At 37.0% G+C, this 20,307-nt stretch overlaps 1 protein-coding gene across 3 annotated transcripts; it reads left to right on the top strand.

Moving 5' to 3' along the window:
- Positions 1 to 223: 223 nt before the first annotated feature.
- LOC144472749 (transcription initiation factor TFIID subunit 4) lies at positions 224 to 10,121 on the top strand. 3 transcript variants are annotated; one of them, XM_078186082.1, is made up of 10 exons: positions 224 to 1,707; positions 1,933 to 2,145; positions 4,134 to 4,250; positions 4,379 to 4,711; positions 4,876 to 5,025; positions 5,318 to 5,580; positions 5,652 to 5,818; positions 5,902 to 6,032; positions 6,270 to 6,452; positions 6,527 to 10,121. In XM_078186082.1, exons 1-10 carry the CDS (start codon positions 727 to 729, stop codon positions 6,803 to 6,805), a joined length of 2,817 nt encoding a protein of 938 aa, XP_078042208.1. In that variant the 5' UTR covers positions 224 to 726; the 3' UTR covers positions 6,806 to 10,121. The 3 variants fall into 3 exon arrangements, with proteins under 3 accessions (XP_078042208.1, XP_078042207.1, XP_078042206.1); XM_078186081.1 differs by having other exon boundaries at positions 1,933 to 2,208; positions 4,879 to 5,025; XM_078186080.1 differs by having other exon boundaries at positions 1,933 to 2,208.
- Positions 10,122 to 20,307: the final 10,186 nt, after the last annotated feature.

The raw sequence follows: 20,307 nt of genomic DNA, 5'->3' as shown, positions 1-20,307 counted from the left end.
TAAAACTGCGAGGGCAGCACTGTTTAGCTGTGGAGTGTTAACCAATCACAGAAAGACAGTTTCTGTACTATACCTCAAATTTCAGAAACCTTTACCCCTGGCACGGCGCAATATGGTAAGGCAATATTGTATTAGGTTCCGTTTACAATGATCTGTCGCTGTCGCTACGATGCGTTGCGGAACGCAACCAACAACGCTACTGCGTAGTCGAGAATGTAATTGATTTCGGAACACGTATTGCTTAAAGCAACTGTTACTATACGATATCCTTAAAGGAAGCAAACATAAAGCATACTCAGAAATCGAGGATTTTTACAAATTTTTTAATAATTTTCTGAATTATATGTCAATATGATATCATCGTTAAACATACGAACCGTGCACGAATCTGCAGTTTCGAGGATAGCCATTTTGGCGGGTGACGTGTTTGCATGCCGAGTATTGACAGCCATAACATAAATGACCTACGTTATGCGTAATATGGCGATGATCGTTTGCCCGATATTTAAAGAGGAGAGAGCATGGTAATCCGTCGCTTTGGTGAGAGGAGACAGCGAAAAGATTTTACAATGATGGGAAATATTAATAAATTCGTGTACCGCCGGATGGTAAACAGAAGAAAGGCCGCGTATAATTTTCAGCTGCGCTAGGGGGGGCAATGCACCATGGGAACAATTTGCGACAGGCGCATGCGCAGATCAGTTTACAGTTGGAGCTTGGAAGAAAATGGCGTCAGCTAAGTTTCTGGAGGAAGCTCTGAGCACGGACGTCGATGAATCCGCAGTGAACGCGATAGTGGGCTCTCTTGAAACGCAACTGGTAACATCGACGCCGGCTGTCTCTGGTCATCAAGTAAGTTCTGCGTCAGTCAGCCAGCAGAATCATCAGGTGAACAGTGGTATTTCCAACGGGGGCACCATCACCGCGGTACAGCCACAGAAACATGGGGTTTCGAACGGCGGCGGTGCTACTACAGTGAATAGTCTGATGACTCAAGAAGTTGCGAAGTCCATTACCACGAGTACTCTTCTGCCAGTAAACGTGGTTACCTCAAACACAGTGGCGCCACAGGTTACTACACAACAGCAGCAACAGCATACACAATCAGCAGTCCCCCCTGCTGCTTATATCAATCAAGTTACTACAAATCAGGTGACCAGTAATCAAACAACACATATACCAAGCCTTACTAAAGCACACGAGCCTGTTAAGATTATTTATCCAACTGTTGGTCAAGTAATAGCAACCACGGGGGTGGCAAATGTCAATAATAAACTTTCCTTCCCTGCACAAACTGTTGGGCAACTAGCCAATGGTACTTTGGGAATAACGTCACAGGCAGTGTTACAAACAACATCAAATGTTGTTACCAATGTCAGCTCTGTTAGTGAAACAGGTAGTCAAACAGTGGCTAGTGTGAATAAGCCGACAGGTACAGCTTTAGTGATAAAGACTAGTGTAGCACCTAGTGGCATGGTTTCCGTTCCAATGTCTGTTCCTGTTTCTGTTGCTGGCAATGCTGTCAGCACAGCATTACAGGGTAAAGCTGGAGTTACATCCACAATAGTACCTAGTAATGTGCAAATTCTTAATGTTAATGCTATGCGTCCTGGCACGCCAGTGGCAGGACAGCAAGGAGGAAAACAAGTTGCATCCAGAGTAGTAATTGGTCAACATATGATTGGAACAAGACCTGGAGCTCCAGGGGTAAGATATTAAAAATTTATAGATAAATAAATTCATATATACACATTTCAGAATTACAATATAAAAGCATATATGTATAGCTTGTTTCATTAATTTGGTTAATTCCATGTTGATTTAACATATATTATCTATAGTAATTTTGATACTTGAAATCATTTTCATGACTATGTTAAACTACAATGTATATATTTTCTTGTTTAATTTAATACCTTTTAATCTTTTTAGATAACACTACAAACATTACATGGTCTTCAACCTGGAACTCAGGGTCATATATTATTAAAAACAGAAACTGGACAGTATCAACTAATTAGGGTAGGACCGCCTCCAACTGGTGCTCCTGCTGGTACTGCAGTCACACCAAATAGTATAGCAGGAAATGCAGTGGTTGCTGCACCATCTCCAGGCACTACCTATCGCTTAGCCTCAGTGCCAGCTGTAAGTAGGCTGAACACACAGTTCACTGGCCCACCACTCGCCACGTTAAGAAAAACGGTTCAGGTGACGCACTCTTATACCTCTTACAAGACTCGATGTAGTGCTGTAGTAGACTTTAGTTTGTGACATTAGTTGGAATGGTGTTATTGGCAAGGCTATGTATTATGTTATATTCTTTTTAGTCTATATTTATTTCCACTCTTATTGAAATTTTCTTTAAATTGTAACTTGATTTTAATGCATACTATTTCTTGTTTGATTTCAAAAATTGCTAATGCGTACTGCACATATCCTGATATATGCAACAGATACAATTTTGTATTAGTTTTTCCATTATCTTAAAAAATTTAATTGAAATTCTCATACTTAACACTAAACCTCCAGTCGCCATGAATGGATGAAAAGGTTTTTTGTAGTATACAGAGAGTTTTGTTGTCTTATTGGCTTATTTGCTGGGATGCCTTTTTAATGTAGAATTTCTAAGTTTTTTCAAAATTGCAATTGTTTTAAAGTCAATGACTTTATCATATATACACATATTGCATGTTATATTGGTTAAGGGTGCTGTAAAGTAATATTTGAAAAAATTGAGTTTGTATGCATACAATTAAAAATAATTAAATTTCTGTTATATATCCATAAAATACAAAATGTGAGTATCTCAATCATTGAAAATTATTATAAGAAGTAAACACATTTTATAAATTATTTAGTCTGATAAATATTTATTTAAATAATGTGAAAGCAATTGCTTATAATGAATATGATTTTTACATTCTAATTTGCTATTAAGTTTTTAGAAAAACGGCAATTTATGCATTGAACGTATAAATTATTAATTTAATACAAATATTGTCTATAATAAATATATGACATACTTTTTGAAAAAGTGTAAGTTATAAATTTAAGCAGTTACAAAATATAAAATATCCGAGTCTGTACAAGGTACAAGTGCGTCTTTAATATGTAACATAATTATCAATTAAAATCAACTTATTATAATTATTAATAATGTTATTGTAATAGTTTATTTACATTATTAAAATTGATTAAAAGTTTATGAACACTTAGATTCTTTTCTTTAACGAGTCTGAAGTTCAGCATGCATTTAGATTATATGTAGGTAAACTTATTAGCAGAACTATAGAATTGAATAAAAATATGAGTATTCTTATAAACATAAAAGAATGCATGTGGGAAATTTATTACTACATTTAGTCGTGTTTGTTTAACATATTTACTACCAGACTCTGTGAAGCAAATCTTGCTCCACAAACTAAAGTTAATTTTGGTTAAAATATGCCTTTACTTGACATGGATCTTTTCAGGATATATTTTCTACATTTCAAGTATGCAAAATAAACAATTAAATGTAGATATCTATATATACACACCTATTTATTTACTTGTACAATACAGTGCATTTCCAAATTTGTTAAAATGCTGTATTATAAACTGAAAAAGAACACAGACTACATATTTGGGATATTTTGTTTAAGATGAGTGATTTCGGAACGTCGCATATATGCATTATTGGTAGTGAATATGTTAATACTGAGCTTCAGAACCAAGCATCATGTAATTTTCTTTGGCTTTATACCATACTTGTGATAAGTATTGTCTTTGTTTGAAGTATCAATAGTATTTTTATGTCTCTGTTGAGACAATATGTTTTAAGAAGATTACATATATGCAGATAGAGCTATATTGAATATTAGAATTTTTAAATACAAAAGATTAGAAGTATTTGTCTCCAAGGGGAAAGCATGGCATAAATTAAATCGTGAGTGTCATGTTATCATATAAAATTTGTAGTTTCTATTTTATTTTTGGCAGTGCTGCAAAGTGCTTTTATTTTTGAGTGATGTTGCAATTTTATGAGTCATATAAAACACGGTAAACATAACGGCAATAAGTTTTTACAAAAATTGTCAAGTCATTTTAAACTTGCAGGATATTATAATATCTATTTTTATTTATTAAAACAGACTGTGGCTGCAACTATTACAACAGGAACAACTACACCAGTTACAGTAACTGCTGCTGCCACAACAACACCCGCCCCACCTGTTACTACTGTTCAAACATCTCAGACACCTACACCTGTACGTATTATGTATAAATTGTTACTAATCACTGCTAATTTGCAGTAGCTAATAATTGAGCATTCATATAATATCATTACTACTGAGTGCACCTGTAATATTCGTATGTTTTGCTTTTTTATTTTTAGCGTCAAACTACAGATAATACCAAAGAAAAGTGCCGTAAATTTTTAGCAAACTTATTAGAGTTGTCTAGTCGAGAACCTAAAGCAGTGGAGCGAAATGTTCGAACTTTGATACAAGAGTTAATTGACACTAAAGTCGAACCCGAGGAATTCTGTGATAGACTTGAAAGATTGTTAAATGCGTCACCTCAACCATGCCTGATTGGATTCCTCAAAAAGAGTCTGCCACTTTTACGGCAATCGCTTGTTACAAAAGAATTAGTTATAGAAGGTATAAAACCACCTCCAGCCAACGTTGTTTTCCCTGTAACGGCTGCCACTCCTGTCGTTACACAGGTAAGGATAATCGTTTAGTTAAATAGTATATTAACATAATGATCGCTCATGTTAATTCACAATATGTAATAAAGTAATTCGCTTTAACGACGTAGTTAGACGTATGCTATAATTTAGACTATTTGCTAGATATATGTCTCACAAAATTTTATAACGCTATGTAGCAGAATCAGATTAGACCAACCATTGCTGTGACAGCAGCAACAATCCCTGTAACCGCAGTTACTGCGACTACGCAAATAAGAGTAATGACTCCAATACCTGCAGCTACAACCACTGTCCCTAGACCTGCTCAGCCAGTTCAGCAAAGGCTGGTAAGATACTATAACATTTTTGCTCTTACACTGTTATTTTAACTATGTTATACTTTCTTTAATGTAATATTTATTTGAAACACTTTAATGAAACCTCAAAATATTTATATGATCCATTTCTGCTAAATGACAAAGTAGAATGAAGTATTATGCAAACAAAGTATGTTCTAGAAGCTATTGTAAATATATTAACACTTTTTGAAGATTGTGACTAGATAGTTTTCATACTTGTGATGCTATTTTTCCTGTATTGCTTCTGCGACAAGCCATAAAAGATAGCACGTGTTTTTAGATACGACCTGTCACAACAGTAGTTCGTAGCCCTGCAGCGTATACTGTGAAGTCAACAGTAGCGGTAAGCGGAATCCGACCTACTGCTCCCACAGTCCAAAAGCCACCTGTTACCACAACAGTTGTTAAAACAATTACAACTACAACACAAGGCAAAACAGTTAACACAACCACCACTGTTAATAAAGCCGCAGTGCCTTCTTTTATTCCAAAGCCAACTACTAAGGAGAAAGAGAAAAAGACATTTTCATCTGCAGGATACACGTTAGTATTCTTTTGCAATATATGTGTACAATGATTGCTTTCCATAATTAAAATTGAACTTCTGGCAACAGGGGAGATGACGATATTAATGATGTGGCGGCTATGGGTGGTGTTAATCTCGCAGAAGAATCTCAAAGGATTCTCGGGTCAACGGAATTTGTTGGAACACAAATAAGATCCTGTAAAGATGAAGTATTTTTACATATGACACCATTACAGCAAAGAATTAAACAAATTGGTAATTGTTTATTGCGATTTTTCATATAAACACATGATAATGTCATTCAAGCATCATGTTCAAACCACATGCTTATTTTGTAGTTTCTAATTATGGGTTAGAAGAACCTAATCAAGAAGTTGCGGCGTTAATTTCACATGCTGCACAGGAAAGGTTAAAGAATTTAGTAGAAAAATTAGCAGTAATTGCAGAACACAGGATAGATTTGATAAAGGTGAGCTTATAGAATTGATTGTAGCAGATTGAACAGAATGTGGATCTTTATGCATTTTCATTAAAGAACAAAATAGAAAAATGGGTACATTACAAAATTCCATAGAACTTTAATTTAGATCATATAAATCTATTCTTGATATTATTTTGATAAACATCCACAGTTGAATTATCAGAAATATTGATTAATTTATGGGTGATTATTGTCGTCTTGTACAATGCCTGAAATTGTTTATAGGTGGATCCGCGTTATGAAGTAACGCAGGATGTCAGGGCACAGTTAAAATTCTTGGAGGATTTAGACAAAGTTGAACGTAGAAGACACGAAGAACAGGAAAGGGAGTTGCTATTACGCGCGGCGAAAAGTCGCGCAAAAACGGAGGATCCTGAGCAAGCTAAACTGAAAGCAAAAGCTAAGGAGGTACTTTTCCGGATCCGTAGATCTTTAAAGTTCTGTTATAGAAACGTGGAGATTATTGGAATATTTTATTATAGATGCAACGCGCCGAAATGGAAGAATTAAGGCAAAGAGAAGCGAACCTCACAGCTTTACAAGCAATCGGTCCACGTAAAAAGCCTAAACTCGACGTAGGAGGATCGGCCAGTAGTCCAGGAAGTAATTCCGGTCTGAACACATCGGCAAGCGGTATTAACAGGCAAATGCCGATGAGACCTCGGTTGAAGAGGGTGAATTTCAGAGACTTATTGTTCCTTCTTGAGCAAGAGAAAGAAACGTGTAGGAGCTCAACGCTATATAAATCGTATTTGAAGTGATGTTCTGTGAAGGGCAGGAACTTCAGTGACCCGCCCGATATCTGGCGCCCTATCTGCATGATGGTCTCCTGTGAGCTGGCCTCAATGGACCTTGATGGATCATGCGACGTCGGTGTACGTTGCTTTGTACAGTGTTTCATAAGTTGCATACAATGAAGTTCATTGCGAATCACGTCGGGATTCCACATACATTCAGAATAAGATTATTTCTACCATGTCGATAAGCTTCCCTACTGTAAATGACTGAAAGTTTTTTAAATGTAATATAAATAGATTGTTCTTTATTTTTCAACACGAAAAAAACTACATCATTGAAGTTAAGAAGAAAGCAATGTGTATGAGCACATATGCCTGATGTTCAGTCTTTGGGTAGTCTCATTATGGCAAGGATGTCGTGTGACCATATATAAATGTTGTTATATGGTGTGTGTGCATGGTATGCTGGATGAATGCGTTGTACATTGTCATTTATGTATATGCCCGCTGCATTGTAACACTTGACCTATACTTTTGGACACTGTAGCGCTAGTGTAAAGGAGTGCAGGTTTTGTTATCATAGTAAATCGTATTTTTGCAAATTGTATTGTAATTAATATACTGTGAGAGCACACTGTCCAAAAAGTATGGAATAATTTGTACAATACCTTACACATTAAAGAAAAAAAATACTACTAAATAGTGATAATTTCAATGTTGGTACAACAAAATATAGCTACTCTCCACCATATGATGGAATTGTTATCAGTATATTATGTTGTAATCTACATTTTCAGTGTTTATAAAAGAATTAGCTGTTACGTTTTTTATTAAAGAAATATTTACAAAAGTACAGAATTACGGATATTTTTTCGATCGATGTTAATTTAATTATTTATATTTCCTTATCGAAATTTGGTGCAGTTCTTTGCTGTATGTTTATTCAAAGAAAACAAAAGAAAAGAAAGTGTGCTTCGCATATATAAATATATATATACAAATTATTTATATATATACACCTAGATACATGTATATATATATAAATAATCCGATTGATAGACGAAGAAGGAAGGGGAAAAATGATGAGAATTCAAAGCGTGTACCTGATTTATAAGTGTAAAAGAATTTGCTGCAGATGTACGTGGGTGCCTATTATCGTACAGAGTAATAATCGAAATGAAAAAGAAGATAATGATCTTTCCTAATCTGCTCATTACATGAGTATCTCTACGTAACACGTGCCCAACAGAGATTTTTTTCGTTGCAAAAAAGAAACGAGATCACATACCACTGACCGTGTACATACCGATTTATAGGGATATCAAAAGTAGCCGAGTATGCATAAATGTATCATTTATTGCGTTTAGAGTTTCAGTTCTTTTAGTGCAACGTTAGAACAGTTCAGATGATTTTCATTGTAACAGCTTCTGTTTCTTATCTAGGAAATGGCTCGTGTGTTTATTTTCCACGATTTTTCCATAACGAACATCATTCGACTCGAGAATAATTCGACAACGGGAGAAGTCACAATCCCCCCCACCGACCGTTTTTATAGTCTGTATTATAATAAGTCTCGAGAGACAATGCAAAAAAGAAAACGGAAAAAAAATCTTTTTCTATTGAAAAAAAACACCACCGCTGTGGTTCGATCGAAGTTCCAGAAGCGATTTGAGAACGAGTTACGGCCATTTATTTTCGCTCGACAGACAGTTGGAAAGTAAAGGGTTACTTCAGATTAACCAATTGTAAAGATAGACAAAAGAGTAACGGTAAATAAGTTTTCCTAGAGTATAGAGAGACGCGTGTCTTCTTGGTAATCTGGATTAACCATCTGTTCACCGATCGAATTTTTCATTCGTGCTTCCATCGTTCGCTGGAGAGCACGATCTAACGAATTTCCTGACCGGCGTTCGCGATTACTTATTGCACAGAGCACGTACACCTGTGAGTCTTCTGATGTAAATATATATTAAAAGTGCGTGCGAGAGAGAGAGAGAGAGAGAGAGGAAGAAAGAAAGAGTAAAGAGAACGAGAGAGAGAGAGAGAGCGAGTCTATGTAACGTTTCAGTTACATATCACGGTGAGACATAAGTGCTTCAACGGTTCAATATTTAATTCAAAGAAAAAGAAAAATAGAAGGGAAGAGTTATAAATACGCGCACAAGACTGATGAATATGTAAAAAGAAGAAACAAAAAACTATTAAGTTGTACTGAACTTATTATCATTGAATATGCGTAGTGTCGATTAATTGCGAAACGAGGGCGGTAAAAAACGATGTGGGAATTATTTAATAGGTGCGAGGGTATAATTGCAATATTGATCTCAGCTAGGATTCTATTTGTTATAGCGTGCACCGAGAAGCGATTGCCTTTTTATATAAATGCGATTGATACGATAAGACCCTTTCTTTTCCTTGAAATTAGTCAAATGAGCCTGAGAGAAAAAAGACAGTGAGAGAGCGAGAAAGAGAGAACGATAGAGAGAAAAAGGATAAAAATATTGTAAGCCGCGGATCGTTGAAGCAAAATTATCGGAGTAAAGTGTAAATATCATTCACTTTTTTTCTTTAGTAGCCGTGTATAATTTCATCGTCCGAAAGGCGCACATACCATTACTTGTACCATACTCATTGCCGCGCACTTCACATGTACGAAACGAAAAATTTTTACTTAGCTGCGTGTTCCTCTTCGCGATGATAATGATAATGATAATGATGATGATGGTTATGATGGTAGTTATGATAATGATGATAATGATGATGATAATGATGATGATAGTGATGATGATGATGATGACGATGATGATGATGACAAGGACGACGACGAATAACGACGATCAACGTCATCGGTTTTTTTTTCTACAAGAACTCGCCGAAAGAAAGCAAATCGAAACGCGAGTTAGGATTTATAACGTTCTCCTTACTGCCACTAGGTGGGATTATTAATATAAATATAAAATAGAGGAATGTGTAAAGAAATGGAAAAGAAAATCAACAAGAAAAAACTAATGGTACATAGCAGTTTTGGTACAGTATGATATTTTTACAAATTGTAATCGGATAAGCCGTAACCGAAAGATAATAAAACAGAAGAATAAGATACACCAAAGAATAGCTCGAATCTGTATTTTTTTTTTAAACTTAAATTAATTCTTAGGCTTTCTGTTTGTGTTCTTTATTTCGCTCGAGACGTGCGACAACTTGCATTCGTTTAAGTTTATTGGTAGCGACTACGTCTTTTTTATTCGTTCTATTCCTATCTAGTTCTACGTTAGGCGTAAACCATCGTCACGATACTATCGAGCCCACAAAGTGTCGGGAAGGTAGTGTATCAACAAAATTAAACGATAAAAGTGATGAAAGTAAACGATGTCTCAGTGAACATTATTTCCTGTCGTTTTCTTTTATGCGGTGATCCGTTACTGACGATACTCGAATTTTCATGAAGAAAATTAAGCATATAGATATACTTATACATATAGTATACAGATAATATAGATCAAACTTGGAAAATCAAAGGGCATAGCCGATTAAGATGGTCAAAACTGCCCTTAGAGGTTTTTCAATGAGTCATACACCGTTCGATAGCTGACCAATAAAAACTCAGCTGTGCAAAATTTTAACCCTGTAACTTGTCCGTGAGGATAGTTACAGGATAAATTAGATTTCGCGGTTTTCCGGCATTTTTCCACCTTTAGCGGCTTTCTAAAATTTTGAAAAAAATATGGCTTATTTTGGACATCAAGCCGGATGTTATAGAATTTTTTCAGATTTTTCAGTTGCAAGCTGTGACTATCAAAAATGAAAAACCCCAAAAAAATCGGAAAGTTGAAGATTTCTTCAAAAATTAATATCTGTAAAACTATTTCATTAATTCCCTGACAAGATACTATCACGGCTCGTGTACTTAATTTTTCTCAGATTTTTTGCTCGCCTGCAACATTGTCAAAAAAAAATGAAAACCCAATGTTTGCTTCGATGTTTTTTGCTGTCAGAATGAAGCTACTACTTTTTTAGTTTACTGCGAGTGTGGATTAAGTAATTTCAAACGTTATGGCATCGAAACAAACAATTTTTTAACCCTGAAAATGCGAATTAAGCGAGCAAAAAGATTGTAACCAGCGTAATATATGCCGAAATGTTTCTGCTCATTACAACTTAATCGGTTAGCGCAATGGTTAGAGCGTGCGAATTCGATGCTGCTGGGCTCGAGTTCACATCCCGTTGGAGGCTAAGTTTTTTTTTCGTAAAACACATTTTATATTTAAGGAAACTTTACTTGGTTGCGACTCGTCCAACGGTACACGTCGCGAACGTTCACTCTTTTGTATATTTTCACACGATTTTGTATATACTCCTGGTATATACTTTGGAGTATATACTCCAAAGAAGTAACATTTCAATCGCGCGCATTTCAAATATTTGCAAAATGTCTAAAAGTCTCGTTACAAGGTATATAGGGCGTAATCGGGCACTTCGAACAGTATTTCGTCATATTTCCGCAAAGAAAGTGTGCGTAAGAAATTTTCCCAGTGACAGGTAACAGAAACGCATTTAACTTCTGCATCCATGGACCAGTCCGATTCAAGACAAACTTCTTTGGTTCAGGCACCTTCAGGCTCTACGTGCATGGACCAGACAGATTCATTTCAAACCTATATGGTTCAGGCACCTTCAGGCTCTACATCCATGGACATCCATACAACCTGTGGAATGTACATTCCCAAATTCCCTTTTTTGATAGTCACAGCTTGCAACAGAAAAATCTGAAAAAATTCTATAACATCCGGCTTGATGTCCAAAATAAGCTATATTGTTTTCAAAATTTTAGAAAGCCGCTAAAGGTGGAAAAATGCCGGAAAACCGCGAAATCTAATTTACCCTGTAACTACCCTCACGGACAAGTTACAGGGTTAAAATTTTGCACAGATGAGTTTTTATTGGTCAGCTATCGAACGGTGCATGACTCATTGAAAAACCTCTAAGGGCAGTTTTGACCATCTTAATCGGTTATGCCCTTTGATATTTCAAATGAAGAGCCTTTCTCTAACGTATTCTACATAGTGGTATAAGAATCTATGAAAGTAATTTTGTCGTTTGAAACTATCTCTTGATAATATCTACGTTAACGAAGAAGCAATAACTGGTTTACTTTTATTTAACGGATCAATATATTGTTTTATTTTGAAAATAGTAAAGACCAAGATAACATATGCAGGCGGAAATTATTTATAGAATGGATTACGCAATGGAAGTAGTTTTAGCGCTATCACGCTGCAATTGCATATTGTCTGAGCTGCTGCTCCAAACGATAATTGTAAGACCCAATTGAATCCGTTAGTCATTAGGTGACTTTTCGATTACGAACACTCGAAGCACGCCCGAAGACCAATGAAATAATAATAATTTATGATGCAATCGAGCGCAGGGGTTATATCCTCCCTCAATAATTAACTATGAATTATGTTTTTCGAATGATCATTTAAATGATCAACTGAGAAAGAAGTTACAAAAACATGCGATAATATTTATCGTTACTTGGATCTCATTTTCGTTAACAAATCTTACAAGTAAACTTACTAATTTTTAATTAGTTGAATATTTAATAGTTATTACTATTAGTTTATAACTATTATTATTATTAGCATTAGTTTAATATTTAGAACCAGATATTTACCAAGAACTCCAGTTTATTTAGACATGCTCGAACTCAATGTAAATATTGTCTTCTTTCGCAAGTTTTATAATTTCTTTAATGAGAAAATATTTTACTTATTTACTATTAAAAACGTAGAACTTCGGTCAGAACTTCGCGGGTTCAAACGTAACCGTGGTCTAAAGGTGTTTTAAAAAGATATCATGTGAAATAGTCTTGAAAAACAAACGCGGGAACACATAGATTAATCGTAAAAGATGGGATAAAAAGATAAAAAGGGACACACGAATTTGGCGAAGAAAGAGTCTAAAGAAGATAAATCGGATTTCGCGGATCACTTCGGAGACTTCACAATCATCTCACGCGTTCCGATTTTAATAACCTTTGTGCAGCGTGGACACAAAGGTGGCCGGTGTGTCAAAGAAATTTCGTCGGTCGAGTGTTCCCCGTAAACAATAGTAGCGTGACGGTGGATATCCTCGAATTTCAAGCCCGTCTTCGTTGTTGACGCCAAAGGCTACTTCGTCTCGTGTCGTGTATTGAAGGACCTGGGACCGAGGTGGCCCCGGGGTGATACAGAAATGGAATATAATCAAGCCAGTGCTCGACGGAGACGGCGAATGCGTCGAGAGCCGGGTGGTAAAATGTGCAATAGGGAGGAAGAAGGAGCAAGAGTGCAGAGAGGGAGGTTCCAGAGAGGAATGGACGAGAGAAAGGATGGAAGAAGGAAAATGGCAACCTAGAACAGGCGAAGGGATGGTCGTCTAGTGCCATGAAAAGGTAACAGAGAAGTTCTTACGATTTATACGAAAATACAGTATTATTTTTTATATTACCGAAATGAAGATTATATTACTGAATTATCAATTTCTATCAATATATTGGCTTGAAAATTTTTGTCAATGCCATGCACCTGAAGTTTATGTTAAATTTTAAACCTAGTTTTTGCGGGCACAAAAGATAGGAGTCATAGGATTTATGGAGACACTGAAATGATTATTATTTAAGAAATAACAGGCTTGAAAGAATGATTGAAATGATAAATCTTGACCTTTCAATTGATGTTGTATTAAGCAGACTGTTCCTATTTTATAGTCAAAACTATTCTCGCGTCAACCTTCAGCTAGGCGGAAGGTATCATTTTATTAGCTATCATGGTTTATAATTGTTATGTAACTGCTATTTATGTTTTTCAGTATTAGATTGCATACTTGAAACATTTATGGTATGTGAGAGTTACCTTAGTTTATGAAACCTCCTTTAGCACTAAATTAATCGTAAACCGATCTGATATATTTTATTTAAAAGTTGAAATTGTGAAGACTCTTTCATTGAAAATGATTGAAGGAACCTCTTAACACTGGAATTACTGAATCGTAAACGCAATCTATACCTACTGTTTTATAGTAATGACAACAAATGGATATATCTAATCTACAGCCGATTTCTGTTATAATATCATAATTATGTATAATCTGTTATAATATAATATCACATGAAAGAAAAAATTAGAGATCAGTCGAATTATAATTATAATGGAAAGTATGAAAAGTTTAATGAAATGCAGTTTTGGTATTGTTAAAAATCGAGTCACATTAATTACTCTTAACACTCGGTCGATTTAGTGTTAAAAAATCCTCGACCAGAAAGTGTTAACACTTTGTTTACCAGAACCTTATTAATAGTCTTTTCAATGACTGAACTGTGTCTAATATAAGCACAATAATTTTCTTTTAAATAATAGTTTCAAACAAATTTGTTACTCTACAGTGGACTAAATAATTTCATGAACTATGGATGAGATATATTTTGTGAACAATTTTTATAATGAATTCCTAATTTGGTCTTCGATTTTGAAAGAACTCTTGAAAACCTGCCACGGATAAAGTGTTAAAAAGGAAGATTGTCGCGACGTGTTACAAGAGGGTTGACTATAGCAGAGTAACAATCAACACGTTAATAAATCGTGGAAAATCACACCAGCGTACACAGCGACGCAATAGAAGAGAAGTAGGAAACGACGAGATAGAATGATCCTGAGAAAGAAGCGGAGGGTTGCTGGTGGAAAGAGGCGGTCATAAAGAATATGACGGAAACAATAAGGTAGAAAAGTAGAAAAGATAAAGAGAGAAAGAGTACGGGAGCGAGGAGAGAAAAGAGGGGGAGTGCAAGAGAGAAAGAGAGAGGGAGAGAGAGACAAAGGAGAGGCAGAGAAGAGAGAGAGAGGAGGATGGAATCGGAGCGGCCGACGATTCGCTCGGCAGGTTCGAGGGATGACAGCCTGCGGCCTATGCTAGCCCCGGGCTTCGCGGATATTGAGTTCACGGTAACCATGGAAACGGGGCCTGAGGCAATGACGTTTGTGCGCTTTATCCCTTATTCCCGCGGTTACGTGATCAACGCGGTTCCGAGCTCTTTTGCTCTTTCTCTCTCTCTCTCTCCCTCTCGTGCTCCTTCAACCAACCCTCCAGCTCCTCCCACCTTTCCTTCTCTTGTCCTTCGTGTATCTACGCTGCACGCTACTTTATTCCACTTTTTCATCCAACCTGCAAAGATTTATTATTAATTAATCCGCCAACCAATCGACCATTGGCTCCTATCCGCTCATTAACCGTCGCAAAGCTTTTCACGATTTTATAGACAGTTATATTCAAATTTTTAGAGGCAGCAATTTATTTGTGCTATACTTTTGCAAGTTCTCCTGTGATAGTAACAATGACTTTTTTATTTAATAAAAATAGGAAATGGTTTGTTGTAGGTGATAAAAAGGTCGGATTTGGTGGCGACGTTTGTAATTTTGGGTTAAAATGAATAACGAGTTCAATCGTTCGAGCCAACCCTTGGCCCTTAGCGTTTCTTCACTTTCATTTTGGGATTTGTTGTAATACTGTGGTATTTGATTATGTTAATATTTGTCACTTTAAAATCTACTTGAAATAGCTAAGAATTATTAGAATTATTTTCGCGTACCATGTAATTGCGAGATTGTTCACAAATATCTTGTAAATTCGCGGAATACGTAACTGTTGGTGCTAAAGTTAATGTCGAGTCTGGCTCGACATCAGATTGTTGAGAGTTAAAGGGAGAGTTAAGGTTAATTTAATCAATCTGTCCAAGGTTCTATTCTAATGTACAACTGGTTGACTGATTTAAGGGATGAAGTGCTTTTATTCAAGCTTGAACCTTTGAAATCAATATCATAAACATTTAACACATTCGAACAGAATTCTATAGAAAAGAAATAAATTAAACTATAAATAGTATACAATTATTAAAGTGCATTTTTCATATATTTATGACAAAAATATGTAAATGCAAAACAGTAAATCTATTTAAATGCCTTTATAGGCATTGTTATATTCCCTTGAACTCATTAAAATTATTAAGAAGAGAACGGAAAGTGTACGCAGCTCTTATATCCAACAATACAATTTTTAATTTTGCATTGAAATCGGCAGTCTAATAATTATTATTGTATCGTGAACTTTTACGCAAATTCTAGTTTTCCATGAACTATTCAATAACTATTAAATTCTTTGGAAATTCCAGAAACGCAAAATCTACATTTTATTGCAAACGCTAGAATTCGGCATTCTTTTTAAAGTACGAGATCAATGTACAAAATGAATACTAACGAAGATAGCACTTTGATCAACCACAAGATAAAAGATTACAATTTTCTTACGAAACACGAAATCAGTTTGATAATATTTTGCGAATTAGATACGGTTGGACATCGAACGGTGAAATAACCGAACGAATTCCGCGAACGTTACGGTCGTGTTTTCGCGAGACCGCGGCAATTTTTGTTTTCACCGTACCTTTCGTGTCTAGGAGGAGATAACGAACTGCCAGCAATTATACGGCTCAGATATGTGATTGCGAAAGTCATCGGAGGGAAAGGTTGTCGGACGGGATGCACGGCTTGCACGCGCGGCTGTCGAGAAAAGTCGAAAGCAGCCGTTGCGTAACTCGTTTCAGGCCTATCAAATTTTTCTGCCGGAAAAAAAACCCGCGGAAACTGCATTGTCCGGCTAATGATTTCATTCCGGCCGTTGCGCGGCAAATTTTATTATTTCGCGTTCCGGAGTCCTAGCCGAACCGTTGCCGCCCCACGGCGATTGCATTGTTCTCTTTCGCGTTTTTTTCACAAACTGATGCGTTTCCGGGACAATATTTAACCGCGGTCTTTGCTCTGAACCTTTGTCCTAAAAACACGAAAATTAACACGTTCGCTACCAGCGTTCGCTTCGACGACAGTCTGCATGGTTTTCTACATTTAAGAATGCTCGACAAGTTCGTACAATTGATCCGTGCGAAATAATTAAATTACAATATACATTTAAACAATTATAAATGGTATTGTACTACTGCCAGTTTATTAAAATCATTACGAAAAGAAATAACACAAAAGTAATTTGAATCTTTCCACATAAAATAGAAAGATGCTAGACCTTACTCCCATCATAACCAATTATTGCTAACAAACAATTCTTTCCGTATTTTATACCTCGTATTATCAGCGTTTGGATAGAATAATCGCTTGCTTGTGAATTGTCTGGTGGAAGGAGGTTTCGACCATCATGCAAACAGAAATAATGTTCCCCATTTCACTTTCAAGTAATAAACATTTTATTAGATCAATCGAAACGGTACTTATTGTAGCAAGTGGCTTGTGTGATTAGAAACTATCCTTCATCGTCAAACTCGTACCGCAATCGGAACAGTCATGGTCACTGGCAATGAGCGACGGAAGCGGCGCGAGACTTCAGCCGTGCTTCGAATCGGAAGAATCCTTCGAAGGACGTTTCTTATTCGAATGATTTTTCCACGCTCGATCGGTCTGATTCGCGATTAGTCGGAGATACGACTCCCACGCTTCCTCCTTCTATTTTCTGTTGTTGTTGTTGTTGTTGTTGCAGATGAGATCAACGCGAATGGTTTTCGTTGACGATTGCTCCGTATTCGGATGTCGGCGAATTTTAAGTACATAGAATATTTATATTTATATATATATAATATATATAGATATAGATACACATTTGTTCGCGGTATTTACAGTAATTAGTATGGCATTTAAATACATATAGGTACATCTTATTAAATAAAAGCAAAGTGAAGACCGGCGCACCCGTGCGGCTCTTAAGCAAATGTGGGTCACGAGTGTGCGTAATGATACCGTTCGACGACACGTACCACGTAACCGCGACGATTATGTTCCGGGATCCAATGTTCGCCGAGATATTGAAACAATTTTAACGGTGATTCTGTAATTACCAATCGCAGACCTTGCAAATTACGGCGCTTCGGGGACTATTTGCGAATCACGCGACAATGTTCTGTAGTCGATGCAGAGCTCTGTTTCTGTTCGTTTCTGCGGACGTAATTTGACTCCTTAAATCTTTTGCTTGGCAATCTACTTAACGTTTTTTTCTCGAGAGATTTTATTTTTAAAAGACGATTTAGAGAATCTTTCTTCCATGCCAGTTTACAGTTTTGAACTATTTAGGATGTTGGTTGGCAGAACATTTTTGGGTCTGCAAGAATTGTAATATAATTAGAACGGTAAAGAATTTTTCGAGTTCGGAACGATAAGATGTTTTCTCGTCGTTTTCGTGCCTCGTCTTTGTACAGTTCGTTACAACCCAGCATATCATCACTCGGACAAACATTTTCGCGTACAACGATACTTAAGAACCTAGTCGAAAATAAACGCAGCGGTTCAATCTGAAAATCAAGCTTCCAAATTGTGGCGTGAACCGTGTAGCAAGAGCCACTTCGTTTCTCTCTCCGTTGCAATTTCGTGAAAATTGTTTTCCGCGTCTACCGAAAAATAATGAAATAAATTATTAATTGATCCCTCCACTGTTCCAAGAATGCTCCGCAGCTGCGGGCTAAAGTGATTTCACGAAACGAAATGAGAAGATCCAATTAAAAGAGGCGACCAAGTTGGATCGAGTTACGCGGTTCACCCGGCATACTCTGATTACATTATCATCTCTTTTACTCTGTCACCGGATAGTTAAACGTTACGGGTAATATAAAAAAATAATTTTATAGCTAACGGGGCTAACAAGAAACGGCTACGAACCTCACAAATATCACGAGACGGTATGGTAGAACAAAAAACAAGAAATATAACGTAACAATTCGTTTCGTTCCGTTCTACGATCAGGATCACGGCGTTGTAAAAAAAAATTATACGAAGCTAATGGCGCAAGAAATGTTCGGGAGTTGACACGTTGCGCTGATGCTCCTCCGTACCATTAGTTATCTCCACCCTGGTCGTAATGAATGCTGGAACGAAGTGATTCATTATCTCCGCGACGCGAGTGCATGCGAGTTCGTGTCTCGATAACGTCATACTTTATAGTGCAACGAGCTGTCGCCACGAGTAACTAAATTCTTCATTAATAATATCGCAGTAGTCTACGTCACTTTCTTCTTAAATCTTTCCGTAGTTTTTACAAATTTTTCACAGTTCCTCGAGATCGATACTGATTATTTAGAACTTCGCGCTGCATACGAACTCTCGATGATTAAATTAATTAATTTCTTTTCGTAAAAACGTTAAAAGTCAAATTTAGGTTTACGCATTCCTTACGACCCTGGGCGAGCACCCGAGTCCCAAATATAACTCATAGCCTCTGAAAATTTGTACAGCCGTTGAAAAAATCTTTGTAACTTCCCTACATCCAGGAACTATACAGCTAACTTCTCGAAACTAATGTTCAAGTATCTCGAATCTCTTGATACTTGAGCGCGCGGCTACGACGATTGCAGGTTTTGTATTCAAAATTAGTCTCTTCGCGAATCATGTTCACCTTTCATATTACTTCAAATAAACTCCTTTTGCATTCCACATTAATTCTTTTGTGAATCGACTCACCCTTTCGCAGTCCGAATCGATCCTTTAGTATATTCACCTATTCGTATTCAACAATTTTACGGATCAAATCACCTTCTTGCAATCCAAATTAATTCTTTTGTACAACATACCCATGTTTAGGTAAATCACATTAACACTTGCGCAGTTATCATTCATATTTTTGCAAATCGAATTCAACTTTTCGCAAAAGAAATCGACCCGTTCACGGATCGTCTTTTATTTAATTTTTAAATATAACACAAACTTATTATACGTATTCATTTCATTACAAGTGATTCATCATCGTTCAATAATTATTTACAAAAGATCATACATTTTTCTTTTTAATTTAATCGGAGTTTCGTCCACCGAAGAATTAATTTTTAATGCGAAACCTGTATCGACGTGCACCGAGAAGTCGACGAGGCGCGGCTATGAAAATTTTCAGAATCCTACGCTTGCAGAGAGAGGGGGGGATTCGAAGTTAGAGACTCGAAACTCGCGGTCGACGTACGAAAATCTCCCGAACGATCCTCGTAGGCTCAAGCATCGCGATGCTTCGCTGGGGATCAGACGATCATCCGTGACACAGTCTTCGATATTCTTCTCCTGGACAACTCACTCGGGGTCCGGGTCCTGCTGCAGGCAGCGGACCGTCCTCGAGCTCGTTTTGCGCTGATGCGCGGTGCTCCGTCAGGTGTTGACGGTCTGTCGCACGAACAGGTACTCCGAGAACTGTTGCTCCTCGACGCCGCCGCCGTTGCTCGCGACCACGCGGAACCCTGCGTTCAGCAGCCTGGTGATCGCCTGCACGGAGTTCAGCTTGCAGAAACCGTTCAACGGGAACCTGATCACGTAGCGGGCGTCCTGCTGGTGCCAGGCGACGCCTGAACGGGCGTCGATCACCGCTTGCGTCGTCTCCGGGAACACTTCGTCCAAAAGCGCGCTGCCGCCCGACAGCATCACCCGCTCGCCTAAGTCCGGGCTGACGTGCAAGGCGAC

Source organism: Augochlora pura, chromosome 7, assembly GCF_028453695.1.
Source record: "Augochlora pura isolate Apur16 chromosome 7, APUR_v2.2.1, whole genome shotgun sequence".
NCBI lineage: Eukaryota > Metazoa > Arthropoda > Insecta > Hymenoptera > Halictidae > Augochlora > Augochlora pura.
Note: the sequence above shows the minus strand (reverse complement) of the source record. Positions and strands in the feature narration are given on the sequence as shown.